Source organism: Lontra canadensis, unplaced genomic scaffold, assembly GCF_010015895.1.
Source record: "Lontra canadensis isolate GAN:19392208 unplaced genomic scaffold, GSC_riverotter_1.0 scaffold128, whole genome shotgun sequence".
Lineage (NCBI taxonomy): Eukaryota > Metazoa > Chordata > Mammalia > Carnivora > Mustelidae > Lontra > Lontra canadensis.
In genome coordinates this window covers 1,797,413-1,812,773 of record NW_022631122.1, presented here as the reverse complement: position 1 = coordinate 1,812,773, position 15,361 = coordinate 1,797,413, and the positions used below count along the sequence as shown (strand labels likewise).

The following is a 15,361-nucleotide window of genomic DNA, read 5'->3' as shown; positions in this document are numbered from 1 at the left end:
TTGCTCTCGTGTGGTTTTATAGGTTTTCAGGAACACGTCAGCTTTCCAAAGCTCCCTGTGGACATTCCCATCACTTTTTGCTTTTCAGGTTTTGGTCATCCTGTTCTTTTTTTTTTTTTTTTTTTTTTTATTTGTTTGTCAGAGAGAGAGGGAGAGAGAGCGAGCACAGGCAGACAGAATGGCAGGCAGAGGCAGAGGGAGAAGCAGGCTCCCCGCCGAGCAAGGAGCCCGATGTGGGACTTGATCCCAGGACGCTAGGATCATGACCTGAGCCGAAGGCAGCTGCTCAACCAACTGAGCCACCCAGGCGTCCCTGGTCATCCTGTTCTTAACCCCAAATTGGTTATGTTGCCTGAAGTAGCTGTGGTCTTAAACCTTTGCTTCTATTTGTTTTCACCAATGAACTACGGACCGTAGTTTTCACAGAGAGGTCAAGGAATGCAGGCTTGAGAATGGAGCTTCTCAGGGTGTTGCCAGGTCATATATAGCATGTTCTCATGGAAAAGAGCTTTGGGGTCGCTCCAGACCTGTTCTCCCTACTCTGGTGGCCGATAGGCTGCTGCTTTGGACAACTACTGTAGTTGCAAAGGTGTTGGTTTTCCAGGCTGTCATGGAGTGTGGAGAGAGGAGCATGGGAATAGAGCAAAGGTAAAATGCCAGAGAGCTTTCAGTTCTTACTTAACCAAGTTCCAGCCGTTTGCTTGAGTAAATGCCAGAGTTCTAACAAAGTCCATTGGGACAGTGTTTTGCCAGTGTTCTTACTGCTTTCATTGAGGAGCAGAATTTCAGAAGTTCTTACTCCACCATTCCAGAAATGCTTCTCCCTCCTAGGATTGCTTCGAAGTAATCCCCAAACATCATATTATTTTATACATGAAATATTTCCGTGTATATTAAGAAGGAGAAATGTAGACTTGAGGAATAAGCTTCACGTTCACTTTCCCATGTAACACTTTTCTAGTCCTTCTGTCCGTGCTCTTCCTTAGTATTGATTCCCAGCCATGGGCCTGCTCATTCCCGTCCCTGTTCTTTAGTTGCTGTGTTCTCTTTTCCATTTATCCCCCCAAAGTATCTCACCTTACATTTGTTGCCTAACCAGATGATTTTAGTGATGTGGACGAGTACAGTGATTCTTGCTTTTCAGTAAAAGTGTTAGTGATTGGTTCTAAGGAGGGAAACATGACACGGTTGACGTACAGTATAGTTTAGGGTACAGACCTGTGGAAGGATTGTTTGGATTTTTGTTTGGAGACAAGGTCAGGCAGAAGAAGTCAGCAGAGTTTCCAAAGTAGTTTTGTCTACGAAGTTTTAAATCACATGTTTATTTTACTTTGCCTTATTCCCAGAAGTATTTGGGTCAGTCTTAAAAATCTTACAGTTGTGTTATGGGCCAGAAAATAAGAAATATTACTGTATGGGATTGATATTAACAGTCCCTGGATAGAGCTGTTAACCATGTTGGGGTCTTATCTCAGGAGTTGTGGTTGAATCGTTAATTACGTGTTGAACTCCATAAACTTGTACCTTCTAAAAAAGGGTACTATTAGAGTTAGATCACCGTTATCTTTTACATTCCTTAACGGTTTCTTGATCAGTCACTGAGAATAACGTTGATCTTTAATTTTACTGCATCGTTAGCGCTCATTATTTTAAGTGGACCAGTTTCAAAGACATTCAGCATTCTTTTGTTGAGTGGCAGTCACATGGTTTGGGCTCAGTCTGTTTTCACACAGTGTGTGTGGCATGGTCCATTCACCACAGGATATGTTGCAGTAACAGAGCCAAAGCCTCTGTTTTTTAATGTGTTTTATTGATTGTGTTCTCAGGTTCATCAAGGCATATAAGAAGTTTGGTCTCCCTCTTGAACGGTAAGCTCCTTATTCACCTGTTTCTCATTTTTATTATGTAGCAGGCTTTTTTTGGAGGGGGGTACTGTTTCCCACTTAATGCTAATGCTGGGAACGTCTTTTTTTTTTTTTTTTTATCTTTTTTATCCTGGAAACATTCCTTTACAAATATTTATATCTTGTGTGATTGTACACGTCCTTTTGGGGAGGGATGCCAAAAATGACCATCTGTACAGAGATTTTGCTTGAGTGGAACATGAAGCAAGTACATGCAGAATACAGGGAAATGATTTCCAGAAGAGATGTTCAGATAATTCCATTTGGAAGAATGCACGCATTTAGTCCTTATTTAGTAATGTAAATTCATGATTTTGTAGCCTTCTACTTCTTAGTAGGGTGTCATGGGGATTAAGTGTAAGTAACATCTCGCCAGCAGGAACTTACTAGAGGGTTGGCTGTCATTACTGTTTTACAAGCATTCAGGAAATGAACTCAGAAGTTGGATTTTAACAAAAGACCACCTCAACTAGTTCATTATTTTGCTTTGTCCAGAATCAGCAGTATAGTCCATAAATAATAGTATTGACTTGAAGGAAATAGCAGATGCCTTTCTCTTCTTCCTGATAAACTCATGGAGTGGAAGGAAATTACAGCCTGTGTGTTTTGTGTTTGTCCTCTCCATTTGGAGAGGAAGCCGTGATGTGTAGCAGTCGTAGCAGTGGAACCAAGAAGGTCAGGTGCACCTCTCCAGGGTTGTTGCTGGCCACCCAGGATAGAATGCTTGTCTGAGGTGGGGACCATAAAAACCACCAGGGTGTGGAAAAGTGCATCTGGCCCCTTCTGGCAGACTGATTTTTGGACATTGGTGTGTTCTCACGCTCCATATGAGATCGCTGAAACATACTGTACTTTGCTTCTAGGAATATTGTAAAGAATGAAAGTAGGCTGGAGGGAGGAAAGTAAGCACAAGGCAGCAGACGAGTGCAGACAGCCTTGGCACTTCTCCTACTGCCACTGTCAGGCAGCCCATCTAGTTAGCAGAGAAAGCCAACTCCTTCCCCTGTGTTCTTTGAAATTACTTTGTGGACTATTCCGAATCACAGTTCCTGATGATGGAAAATGAGTGGGTCAGCCCGCAGTCACTGTTGGAGGCCTTCTTGCTGGAGCCTGGGAATGATCAATAAAGTTGAGAAGAATGTCATGTTTTTTTTGCAGGAGCAGGCTTAGATGAGCCCAGGGGGTATCTCATGGGACATTAGGGAGGTGGGCACAGGGCCTTGATCTGTCCCTGTATTTGTCCTTCTTCAGGCTGGAGTGCATAGCACGAGATGCCGAGCTGGTAGATAAGTCTGTGGCAGATCTGAAACGCCTGGGGGAACTGATTCACAACAGCTGTGTGTCAGCCATGCAGGAGTACGAAGAGCAGCTGAAGGAAAACGCCAGCGAGGGTAAGTTCTCCCCGATCTGGCACTTGCGGATTGGGGATTGTGCTTCTGATGGGCTTTGTTTTTGAAGAACAGGCTTCTATCCCACGCATCCCTAATCCTTTGAGGTGTGTATTCTGACCTGCCCTTACGTGAGCTCAGTGTTGTAGGACCCCAGAGATCTGCTCACAGATGAAGTCGGTTTGCAGAAGGTGGGGAATGGAGAGTCATGAGCGACGTGAGTGTTTCTTCTGATGTTGCTGCCGAAACCTTAGATTGGTTTGAATGATGTAAAGACTTGAGTGGGCAGAGCCGAGTGGATACATCTGTATTTTGGTTGGCTGCAGATGAGGACATTACAGATCACAAGCATCACGAGTCATCTTGGTTACACAAATATGGATTGTGTTTTGGCAGACTTAAAGGATTTAGAGAGTTAATTGGAGTAAACAAAATATGGGGTGAATATTATAAACATTTTTGTTACAATGAGATTTTCATGGCACTAACATTTGTTATAATTGGGCTGGACGATTTATACCCTCACAGCTGTCTCATTTGCAGAGGAGAATATCAGTGCCTGCCCCTGAGGGTTTGAGTGGTTCCTGGCCGATTCCATTCACATGAAGCTCTTAGCATGGTGTCTGGCTTGCGGTGTTCACCGACACCGGGGAAGAATTATTTGTGCTTTAGATTTTCTTTTTAAAGATAATACTGAAGGAAGTAGAATTTCAGAGTGTCCTAAGTATAGTCAAAATTTTCTTTAGGTTTATTTTCCTCTTTTTGTAAAAAAAGAAATTGACGTGGTTTGGACAGTGCTCCATGTACATGCTTTTATTTATTTATTTATTTATTTATTTATTTTTAAAAGATTTTATTCATTTATTTGACAGAGAGAGAGAGATCACAAGTAGGCAGAGAGGCAGGCAGAGACGGAGGGGAAAGCAGGTTCCCTGACGAGCAGAGAGCCCTATGCGGGGCTCGATCCCAGGACCCTGAGATCAGGATCCAAGCCGGAGGCAGAGGCTTAACCCACTGAGCCACCCAGGTGTGCTGAGAATACATGCTTTTATATAGCCTTCAGAATACACCCAAGAGTCAACTTTAAGTTTACCATGTTTTCATTTTTCATTGTAATTGTTGTGAATAAATTTTACACTCACAAGGTTCCAAATTGAAAAACTGGTAACCCTATTTCTTGGATCTTTCTAGAGATGAGAAAATTCATATTACAAAAAATGAATAGATCATGGTTTGTCCCCTTATAACACAAAAGCAGCAAGCACACTCTTCTGCACCTTGCCTTTTCCATCTCATGGTACATTTTGGAGATAGTTCCTTCTAACAGTCTCCTGCCTCCCACATCTGTCTTTCTTGATGCACTTTCTTTTTCTGGATCTGGCTGATTGCTTCCTCCTGCCATTACATAACTTGTTGCCCCTGCCTGTTATTTGCTGTGAACTGGTGTTTAGTGTACTCTGGATCTAGGATGGCATTTCTAATTCAGATGGAAGATTATTATTATTTTTTTTTAAGATTTTTTATTTATTTGAGAGAGGGAGAGAAAGCGAATGCATGAGTTGGGGAAGTGGGAGAGGGAGAAGCAGACTCTCTGCTGAGCAGGGAGCCCAATGCGGGTCTTGATCCCAGGAACCTGGGATCATTGTCTGAGATGAAGGAAGATTCTTAACTGTAGAACCACCCAGGCCCCCCCTCAGATGGAAGATTATCGATAACTTTTTTCTTAAGTGGAAAGTTTTTGTTCCTAAAAATGCTAACATAATTATGTATTCGTCCTATCCTACAACAGACGTGTTTCGAAATATTAGCGCCAATCTTAACTTCCTGAGGTTTGAATTTTTTTTTTTTGCTTTTTTTTTTTTTTTTTGTCTTTAGGAATACATCCTACTAGCTCTGTGCAGTTAAAATATCATGTTTTAACGTTATTAGAAGACTTTTCTCGTGTAGTTAGGCCACTAACTTAATAGATAATGCATCCTCTTTCATTTTCAGTTATTTTTAAGTTTTTAGGGATTGCTTTTCTCATTTTGACTTAACTCTGATGAAACATTTGAAGAAACTTTTGTGCTAGCATGGCCTCCTGCCCCTACCCCCGGCCCCCGTCCTGCTTTCACCATTTTTTATTAATTTTGGGTTTATCTTTCCACTGTTCCTTTGTGAGAATTTCGGTGCGTGTGTCCCTCTTCTACAGAAGGTAGCATACCGCGTATTGGGTTCTTCACCTGCATACTTCACGTGTGGAGATGACTGCCTATCGTATAGACATCCTCTTTCTTTCCTTTTGTAATTTCAGTGTTCCACCATTTGAGTAGATGTTAATTCAGACTTTCTTGTTCCTGAGTAATGAATATTTGGGTTGTTTTAGTCTTTGGCTATTATAAAGACAGCTGTAGTAAACTCGGAGTCTAATGGATATGCTGTTTTGTATCTCTACGAGCATGTCTTCTGGATAGGTTTCTGGAGGTGGGACTGCTGGGTCCTGGGGAAGCATGACTTGGTTGGATTTTACCAAATTTTCCAGCAGTCTGATACCATAATTTATATTGCCACCAGCAATGGATACTGGTACTTGTTTATAAGCCTCACAAACAGAGGATATTGTCAAATGGTTGGGTTTTGCCAAACTGATTGGTGAGAAATGATATCTTGTTTTTCTTTTAATGAGTTAGGTTAAGTGTTTTCTAAGAGCCATTTGCGAACCACCCATTTTCACTTCTGTCCATTTTCTTAATTTTTAGGGTTTCTTTTTCTAATTAAGGTTGCTGGTTTTCTCCTATAATTTGTGATTTGTCTTTCTACTTAGCTTAGGGCATTTTAAGAAAAACAAATTTTTTATACAATTTAATGTATCAGTCTTTTCCCTTATTGTGTTGTTTAGATTTTGAGTCTATTAAAAACATTGCCTCTACTTCCAGTATAAACAGGAATTCACTGTTACTTTTTCTCCTCTTGTGCTTGTGTGATTTCATTTACTTCTATATCTCTGATCCATTTGGAGTTTTTCCTGGTGTATTGAGTTTTACTTACTTTTCTTTATGGTGACTATATGTTTCAGTGCCATTAAAAATGGTTAGTCTTGGGTGGCTCAGTGGGTTAAAGCCTCTGTCTTTGGCTCACGTTGTGGTCTCAGGGTCCTGGGATCAAGCCCTGCATCAGGCTCTCTGCTCGGCAGGGAGCCTGCTTCCCCCTCTCTCTCTGCCTGCCTCTCTGCCTACTTGTGATCTTTCTCTGTCAAATAAATAAAATCTTTAAAAAAAAAATGGTTATTCTTTTCCCCACTGCCTGATTTTTTTTTTTTTAAAGACATGCATAATCCATTATGGATATGCTGTATGTTAAGGGACATTCAGTTATATAACCTTTTGCTTTAGTGTTGTGGTAAATAATTTCGTTTGCATGCCAGCTTGCACTGTGCTCTCCCACCAGGCATTACATGAGGGTGTCTGTTTCCTTTTGGTCTCATCAGTGTAATGTTTTCAAATTTTTGAGTTTTTCAGCATGATAGGTTAGAAATGGTATCTGTATATTACTTAGTTTGCATTTCTCTGATCGTGAGTGAGGTCAAGTATTTTTCAAATGTTTAGGAATCATTTATTTTTCCTTCTCTGAATTATCTCTTTACCTTTGCCTATATTTCTCTTGCAGTCCTTTTATTTTACAGGTGAGGAAACTGAGACACAGAGAGGTCAATAACTAGGAGTTAGAGGGGAAGAGAGAAGAGCAAGGGGTACTTTGTGTAGATTTGGGAATAAATCTCAGATTTCTGATTTTTAGAGAAGCGCCTTTCCCATTTTCACACATTCTGTTCCAACTGTCTTCAGAATTATTGGGAATAGCATTTGCAACTGAATTCTAGAGGAGTACAGAAGAATATCTAAATATTTATAATTTTAGCACCGTTTCATCAACTTGAATGTTAAAAAAAACACTTTCTCAGGCTGGGAGCCATCTTTTCCTCTCACAAACAAGTGTCATTATCTTGTGCCATCATCTTGCCAACATCTGGCTAGAGTTGATTCGGTTTCATTTTTAATTCTAGGATTATTTTAATTTGACACACTAGGGCTAAGGAAATATTTGCATGACACCTTTTGTTCATCATTTCAAATGCTATTAACTTTATCGTCTATTTTTTAATAGAGAAAATCATCTTGAAAACACTTGAGTTTCTTGAACTCTGCTAATAGGATAGTTAGAAAACAAAAGAAAAAACTTCAGTATTACTACTAATCCTTCAGAATCTCCTTTACTTTCAATTTTGGAACCAAAGTATAAAATAGGAAGATTGAAATAGAATTATAAATACCAGTGGATTAAAAAAAATCCTAAATCTTCAAAAGCTGAATTGTTTAGAGATTATTACTACTATTATTTTTAAAGATTTTATTTATGTATTTGACAGAGAGAGCACAAGCATGGGGAACAGCAGAGGGAGAGGGGGAGAAGCAGGATGAGCAGGGAGCCCGATGCGGGACTTAATCCCAGGACCCTGGGATCGTGATCTGAGCCGAAGGCAGAGACTTAATCATCTGAGCCACCCAGGCACCCCTGTTTAGAGATTATTTTATGAAAGTTAGTTGAGAAACTGTTTTGAACTAACAAAATAAGAGATCTATATCGAGTGAGTAAGCATTTCAGTGTTTGCTGATAATGTTTTCTGTGGAACTCAGCACATTCTCACTTAATGGATGTGAAATTGGTATCCTTTAGGGAAAGGACCAGGGAAAAAGAGAGGCCCAACAATCAAAATATCGGGGGTCCAGGTTAATGTGAAATCCATTATACAACATGAGGAAGAGTTTGAGATGCTGCACAAATCGATCCCTGTGGACCCCGAAGAAAAAAAAAAGTGAGTCTATTCTGGGCACACACGTGAGTGGTTGTGCTGTAAGAAAGAGCTGAAGTTCTAGTTGTGTGTTGTTACGTAGTGTTTTTATTGTCTTTTGTGTAACACATTAGGATAGTTTGTCCATGTTCACTTGTGTTCATTTCCAAGTTCGAAAGGCCCCTCCTCTCATGTCCTCCTGTTTTTGAAATTTCTTTAGATACTGCTTAACTTGTCGAGTGAAAGCTGCACATTTCGATGTGGAGTGGGGGGTGGAGGATGATTCACGACTTCTCCTGGGAATTTATGAACATGGCTATGGAAACTGGGAGCTAATTAAGACCGACCCAGAGCTTAAGTTAACTGACAAAGTAAGTAAATCTGTGATGCTGGAGATTTCCAGATTTGTTATATACAATATTTTTATATGGATAACTTATTTTTTACTATTTTCTGGGGGTTGGGGGAATCAGATCGGAAATTAGTACAGTAATACATTCCTGGGATTTCTTTGTTTTGGGGAATATTACCTTCTTTAGTGGACTGTGGTACTATTAGACGAAGATAATAGCCAGGTGAAATTTTGGGGAAATCACAGGAGAAATCTTAAAATTTTAATTCTATACGTCCAATCTCATTACAACAAATACCAGGGTAAGATCATTAAAAATACAAGAAGTCCTCGGCCTTAAGTGTTGGCCTCTTGTTTAAAACCATTTTTGAAGTCGTCATGTTCCAGTTCTCCTCACAGAGAAGGAGCCACACCTTGGTATTTTTTGTAGTGGAATTAAACATTGGCCGTACTTCTCCCACAAACTGAGCCTCCCACCCTGTCCGTTGTGAATCAGGCTACCCGGTAGGAAGGCCGTGCTCAGAGCTGTAAGCAGGGAAAGCTGACTGGCTCAAATTTTAGTAGGATGCGCTCCATGCTGTGCTCCTGGCAGGGCTTTCCCTGGCACGTCAAACAATGCTCATCCCATGTGTGATGTTCTCAGAGGGTGACAGCACCCCGCCATAAGCGCGGAGACCAAATCCAGTCTGGCCTGAGAGGTCCAGCTGGGGCAGCAGGGACGGATCATGTCCTGGCATAGCTCAGTGCTCTCCGGCAATGCTCTAAGAAGCATTTTCAATCTAAAACGAAGCTTTAACCTAGCTCCAGGGATTCCCTGCTCCTGGAAGGAGGAAATCCACGACGGCTGGGATGCTCTAGCAGATGAAGCCAACAAGCCCCTCCTACCTGAGTTGTTCTACCCTGTTAACAGCACAGGTAGGAGCCAGTGGGAGAGCTGGATTTCTCCATCCCATTTTGTAAAATGAGAACGGCTCATAAGGGATTTTCAGTGACTGGGAGCCATGGACATGAGATAGGATCTGAGGCTTTATCTGTCTTTCGGGTGGTTGGGGAGGGAAAGGACTGCGCAGTTCTTCATTGTCTCTGTGAATCCGGATCCACTAACCGGGACATGGGTGGTGGCGGGTGCTTCTCTTCCTTTCCTGTTGAAGATTCTGCCCGTGGAGACAGATAAAAAACCTCAGGGGAAGCAGCTGCAGACCCGAGCGGACTACTTGCTGAAGTTGCTCAGGAAGAGTCTGGAGAAGAAGGGGGCCGTGACGAGCGGGGAAGAGGTGAGTGCGGCTACCGGGCGGGCACCCTTCAGAGGCCCGAGGCTCCGACCCTGCAGAGTTAGGTAGGACAAGGGACGTTGCGCTCTCCGGGCGCTGCACTGCACGGTACCTTCCACAGGCAGGGGTTGTTTTTGAGGTTCCAGTCATGATGGTTTGGTTGATGATAATAGAAATGTTCATTTGATAATGGCCCTGGACATCTTGGCAACTTCCTTACAAGCCCATTCTCCTCCAGTTTTGCCTCAAAATAGTCCTTGCCTCTGCCAGTGCCTTTGGTCCAGACACGCACTGCCGCTTCCTTGTGCTGCTTCCTCAATTCTGGAACATAGTTCTGGTTACTGTATGGCTACCACCAGCTTTAGCTGGTCCAGCTGACCCTGGGCTGCTTGTAATGATGGATCCCAGAGGTGACGTTGGATAGTTAGAGTCCACAGTTCCTTCAGAAACTGGCCTTCAGTTGTGACTGCCTTGTTTACTCAGTACAGAATACCAGCGAACTTGCTAATGAGCTCATCCGAACCTTATCTCTATTTATTTTCCCAATTTTTCGTTTCAAAATCAGGCCTAGAAAGATGAGAAAATCACAGTGAAATGTTACATCTGGCACTCGCAGTCTTGGTGGGGTGTGTGTGCTCAGTGCTCTAGAACTCAGCCGTTTACATAAATTTCCTTATATTAGAAACAAAACGAATTTTAGGGGGAAATAGCACCCTAATCCCATACCTCGTCATAAGTAGTGCCATTCTCCAGATAACACGTTGAGTACGAATTATATGTTAGGTTGTGGAGGGACAGATTAGATCATGTTTATATTTGTTTTAGATCTCTGTATCATATTTGAGTGGATTGAGAGCATTTTGTTCTTGGCCTTCATTTTTAGGTAGAGTGTAAGTCTAGATTTTTAAATGTTACTTTATGTCTCATAGATTTATTTGTATCTTTGTGCACAAATGTGCTTTTCCTTCTTTTGAATTCTGTCTTTAGCATGAATGCTGCACACTGGCAATAGATTCAAGGATATGCATGCTTTTATGTAGTGTAGGGACATGTATGGTATGGTACATTACTGTTTTCCTTTTCTCCCCCAGGTAGAACTGGTTACGCTCCTTTGAACTTTCTCATTTGAGTTGGGCTGCTGCTTCTCTGCAGAGTTGTCCTAATGTTACTTGGTCATGCTTCTTGAGGTTTGTGGTTTTAATCGTCATTTTTTCTCCTTTCCAGGCCAAATTAAAGAAGCGGAAGCCTCGAGTAAAGAAGGAAAACAAAGAACCCAGGCTGAAAGATGAGCATGGGGTTGAGTTTTCATCTCCTAGACATTCAGACAATCCATCAGAAGAGGGAGAAGTAAAGGTACGCGGCTAAATTCCAGTTGAGGGTTCTTTTAGGCTACATGTATTATGCCGGCTGGTATAAAACCATTCAGAATGTGTTTGGTTTACACACAGAGTCAGTAAAGTGAAAATAGAATATATATGTCTCTGCTTCCCCTGTGAGAGAGTGATTTGTTAAGCCATCATGGATCCATAGGTAATGGAAGTCAGTGAAGGGAACCCTGCGAGGTGTAATGATAAATGGCCCATGACACCCTGGCCCTGTGGTTGAAAAAGGTAGGGAGTGGTGGTGGGGACTACAGCTTACCAGGAGCCTCATGCCTCTGCAGTTCAGTTCATTGTGGCCCAGCAAAACACATTGCTGGGTCAGGTTGGCCCACGGCCTGCCAGTTTGTGACCTCTGGTTTGAGCAAAGTGAAAAATCAGTAGCATTCAGTGTGTTGTTTCAGTGAGTGACCGCTTCATGGGATTTTATGTTGTTGCCCTTCAAGTGCGATGATACTTTGAGATTAGCTCCAAGAGCATCGGCAGTGGGGACTGAAACTGGCATGAATTTGTCATGCACACACGAATTCAAAAAGTAGTAGCAGCCATGACGGTTACTACCGACGGTTACTACCGTAACGGTTAGGTGATGGGTATCTAATATCTCTGGTCCTCAGTTTTCTCCATCTGTGGAACGGGAATGATAATGCTTATGGTTGAAGGGTTGCTGTGAGAATTAAAGAGAGGATGTGAGTTGCAGAGCATCTGTGGCTACAGCCTTACCCGGTTATTACCAGAGAGCTTAGCTTTGTGTGAATGAGTGCCGTAGGGCCGTGTGCTTGAAAACAAGCTCAGAGTGTAGATGCAGTGATGAACCATTGCGGACAGTGCTCCTCTCTTCAGAAAGCAGATGAGCAGATCTAAAGTTTCTGGCAAAAGCTCACAGCCCTGTTTGTTTTCTAGGATGATGGCTTAGAGAAAAGTCCAATGAAAAAGAAACAGAAGAAGAAAGAGAACAAGGAGAACAAGGAGAAACAAATGAGTTCTAGGAAAGACAAAGAAGGGGACAAGGAAAGGAAGAAGTCAAAAGATAAGAAAGAGAAGGTATTGCTTATTTCTTCTAGAATTTAGACAGTGGGGCTTGAGCACCCTGAAATAATCGTCTCTTTAAGGGTCCATCGAAGAAGGAAGGACGGGGCTGTCAGAGGGATGCCCACACCTCTTATTGCAAAGAGGGGAATGTGCAGTTGGGGAGTTTTTTTTGTTTTTGTTTTTGTTTTAAACTATAGACGGCCTTTAGTTGATCTCTTATTACATGTTTCAGAGGGGAAGTTTTGATGAGATAGGACAGGTGAGAGAAAGCTACATTTACAGGTAATGATGTCAAATATGTTCTCACATACATGGTAGAAGAGACAATCCACAGATGAATTTGAATATTTGAGAAGTAGAGGAGTTAACCCAAATATATCAAGAGAAGCTTTTGGAGTAGAAATGGATGCTATTATATAATCTTCACTTAGGGACTTCTGTGAGGTTAATTGCAAACCACAGATTTCTGGTAGAATGTTGCGTGTGTGCTTGCTGGCTTCTGATGAAATTATTTTGCAGTTAACCCTTAGTCATTAAAACATAGAAACAAGTAACAGCTATAATTCTGCCATTCACTGATAATCTCTAATAGATTTCTTCATCTTCAGAATTTTTGTCTTATATGTGTATGTACAAGTATAAAAAGAAGATCAGATCAGACTTTGGGTAGCCCTTTCTGCTCTGCCCCCCCACCCCCCACCCCCGGCCGCAAGCAGTACATCAGAAACAACTTTCCCAATGAATAAGTAAATGTTAAAATCACTTCAGATAGATAAAGAAGATTCTATTTGATTATAACACCTTGGAAGCAGTGTAGACTTCCCATATTGAAATCACTTCCAATTTCTTAAGTCCGGAAACGTGCTGTGCCAGATGCCTTTGCATTTTTGCTCCCACAGAAAGATACTCTTTTTTAGAGTGAAATATTTCCAAAACAAAAGCACAGGGAGCCATTTAACAGACATCTACTTATCCACCACCCAAGATAGAACTGTGTCCAGTATTCTTCCACATTTACTCTAGGCACGTTTTGTTGGGCTGGTGTATTTTGTGTTTTGTGAGCATCTTACCAATAGTATCGAAGCACCCCCTTCCTGCCCACCCCCCATTCTTCTTTCCTGATGTCATTACTCTGCCTAACTCTTTTTTCCTCCCATGGTTTGAAATCTTCCTATCCATGTTTTTATGCTTTTGCTATTATTTTACACAATTGTAAACAAAGCATAGTAATATTTTTTTAAATGTTCATCATACATGTATGTATCTCCATCCTTCTGTATCCAGAGTCATGTACATTTCAATCATTTACAGCATCGTAGTTAATACAGATTTCTAGGTCAAAGTGTATGATTATAGGCTATTAATAAAAGATGCTATATAATAGAGTACAAGAGTTCTGCCAGTTTATAATCTCTGCCTGTTGATGTTTTTGTGCATTTTATGGATGAGGCAATAGAAGCCAAAATAGCATTGTCCTGAAGCTAAAGTTATAATTGGGTGTGTTTGGAGTCAGAAATGGAAATGATGTACGATTAAGCTATTCATTAATCATATAGATTTGATTACGTGGTGTTTCAGAAGACTTTATTTTACCGTTTTTGTAAACTGAGCCTGTCACATGGACCCTCTGGAGTGGTGTGACATAGCTAAGATGTCCAGCTTGCAAGGCAGGATTGCACCAGTGACAATGACTCCTTGTAACTCTTTTTTAAAAGCCTAAAGGTGGTGATGCCAAATCTTCAAGTAAATCGAAGCGATCTCAGGGTCCTGTCCATATTACAGCAGGAAGTGAGCCTGTCCCCATTGGAGAGGATGAGGATGATGATCTGGACCAGGAGACATTCAGCATAGTAAGTCTGGAAATTGAGGGGTGCTGGTGTGTGCGGCCACAGCGCCTGCTGTGGTTCTGCCTTCCCCAGGTCCAGCCACACGGCCTCCGCTGGCTGAGCAGTAGTATGTTACTGTGGAACACATGGCTTCTGCTATCTAAAGACCTTTTGCTCTGGGATAGGCAGGCAGGAAGAGGTTTTCTTACCCTTTGGTGAGAAAGAAGTTTGGGGAATCGATTTCCTATCTTGTGCTCCCAGTCAGAAAGGCTGTGGTAGGGGTGGGTAGGGGTGGCTCAGTTGGTTAAGCATCAGACTCTTGGTTTTGGCTCAGGTGGTGATCTCAGGTTTGTGGGATTGAGCCCCGTGTTGGGCTCTGTACTGAGGGTAGAGCCTGCTGAGATTCTTTCCTTTCTCTCCCCCACCCCCCACCGCCCCATGTGTGTACATGCTCTCTCCCCCTCTCTCATATAAACAAACAAGCAAATAAATAAATAAAATTTTCATTAAAAAAGAGAAAGGCTGCAGGGGCCCTTAGAGGCATTTGGGAAACAGAGGTGTTCACTGAGCTAATAGTTACTGAATACTTTCTTGAGCCAACCCCGGAGTTATCTACCATGTTGCAAAGAGAATTGCTTCTCTTGCTGCAGACTTCACATTTGAGTAGGGGAGATAGATAGCCACACAGGTTGTGCTCATGCTACTGTGATGGGCTGGGGGGTTTCTTTAGCAAATGGCTCTAAAGATCCTATAAGAAGGGGATTGACCCGGCAGGGGCTGTTGGGAAGGCATGCTTCGGGCGGCGATGCTTGAACTGCTTTCTGAAGGAAGAGGGAAAGGTCGTAAGAGGTGAGGGGAAGAAAGAACATGTCAAGGCAAGGCGGTGGCAAGCATAAAGGCCGTGTGGCAGGACCACCGGTGGTGCAATGAGGTCACAGAAGGCCACTGTGGCTAGTGTGGTGAGAACCAGGGGACATCACATGAGGACAAGGTCAGGGTTCTGGCTGGGTGAGTGAGAGCAGTGGTGAGCGTGTGGTGTGTCCTCCATGCTGCCACACTGTGGTGCTCGGGGCTAAGACATACCCAGACACGGTCTCTTTCCTCATATGGGACAGGCAGTGTGATGGGGAGGGGAGCGCATGGACCAGGGCTCGAGTGGGAACGGAAACAGGCCAGCATGTCCTCAGGGACCTTAGCCCCTCACTGGGGCCACATGGTCTTCACTGTGCCATGCTCCACGATTCCTCCCGCCTCCTCTGTCCAACCTTCCACAAATCACAGCTCCCTTGAACAGTTAGTTCAGTCTCAAAGAGAATCTCATCTTCTAAATCTCGAAATACTCCTGCTGCATGGCAGCAAGGGATAGAATATTGACCTCACCCTG

At 42.5% G+C, this 15,361-nt stretch overlaps 1 protein-coding gene across 4 annotated transcripts in view; it reads left to right on the top strand.

The window, feature by feature from the left end:
- The window catches only part of CHD2 (chromodomain helicase DNA binding protein 2), a 113,318-nt gene that overhangs the window by 79,404 nt on the left and 18,553 nt on the right, over positions 1 to 15,361 (top strand). For 3 of the 4 annotated variants that reach the window (XM_032842338.1, XM_032842340.1, XM_032842337.1), the window contains 8 exons: positions 1,827 to 1,868; positions 3,156 to 3,295; positions 8,003 to 8,141; positions 8,338 to 8,488; positions 9,621 to 9,743; positions 10,965 to 11,093; positions 12,023 to 12,163; positions 13,867 to 14,001. In XM_032842338.1, coding sequence (XP_032698229.1) covers positions 1,827 to 1,868; positions 3,156 to 3,295; positions 8,003 to 8,141; positions 8,338 to 8,488; positions 9,621 to 9,743; positions 10,965 to 11,093; positions 12,023 to 12,163; positions 13,867 to 14,001 — 1,000 coding nt within the window. The remainder of the gene's footprint in view (positions 1 to 1,826; positions 1,869 to 3,155; positions 3,296 to 8,002; positions 8,142 to 8,337; positions 8,489 to 9,620; positions 9,744 to 10,964; positions 11,094 to 12,022; positions 12,164 to 13,866; positions 14,002 to 15,361) is intronic. The other variant, XM_032842339.1, reaches the window with a different exon arrangement.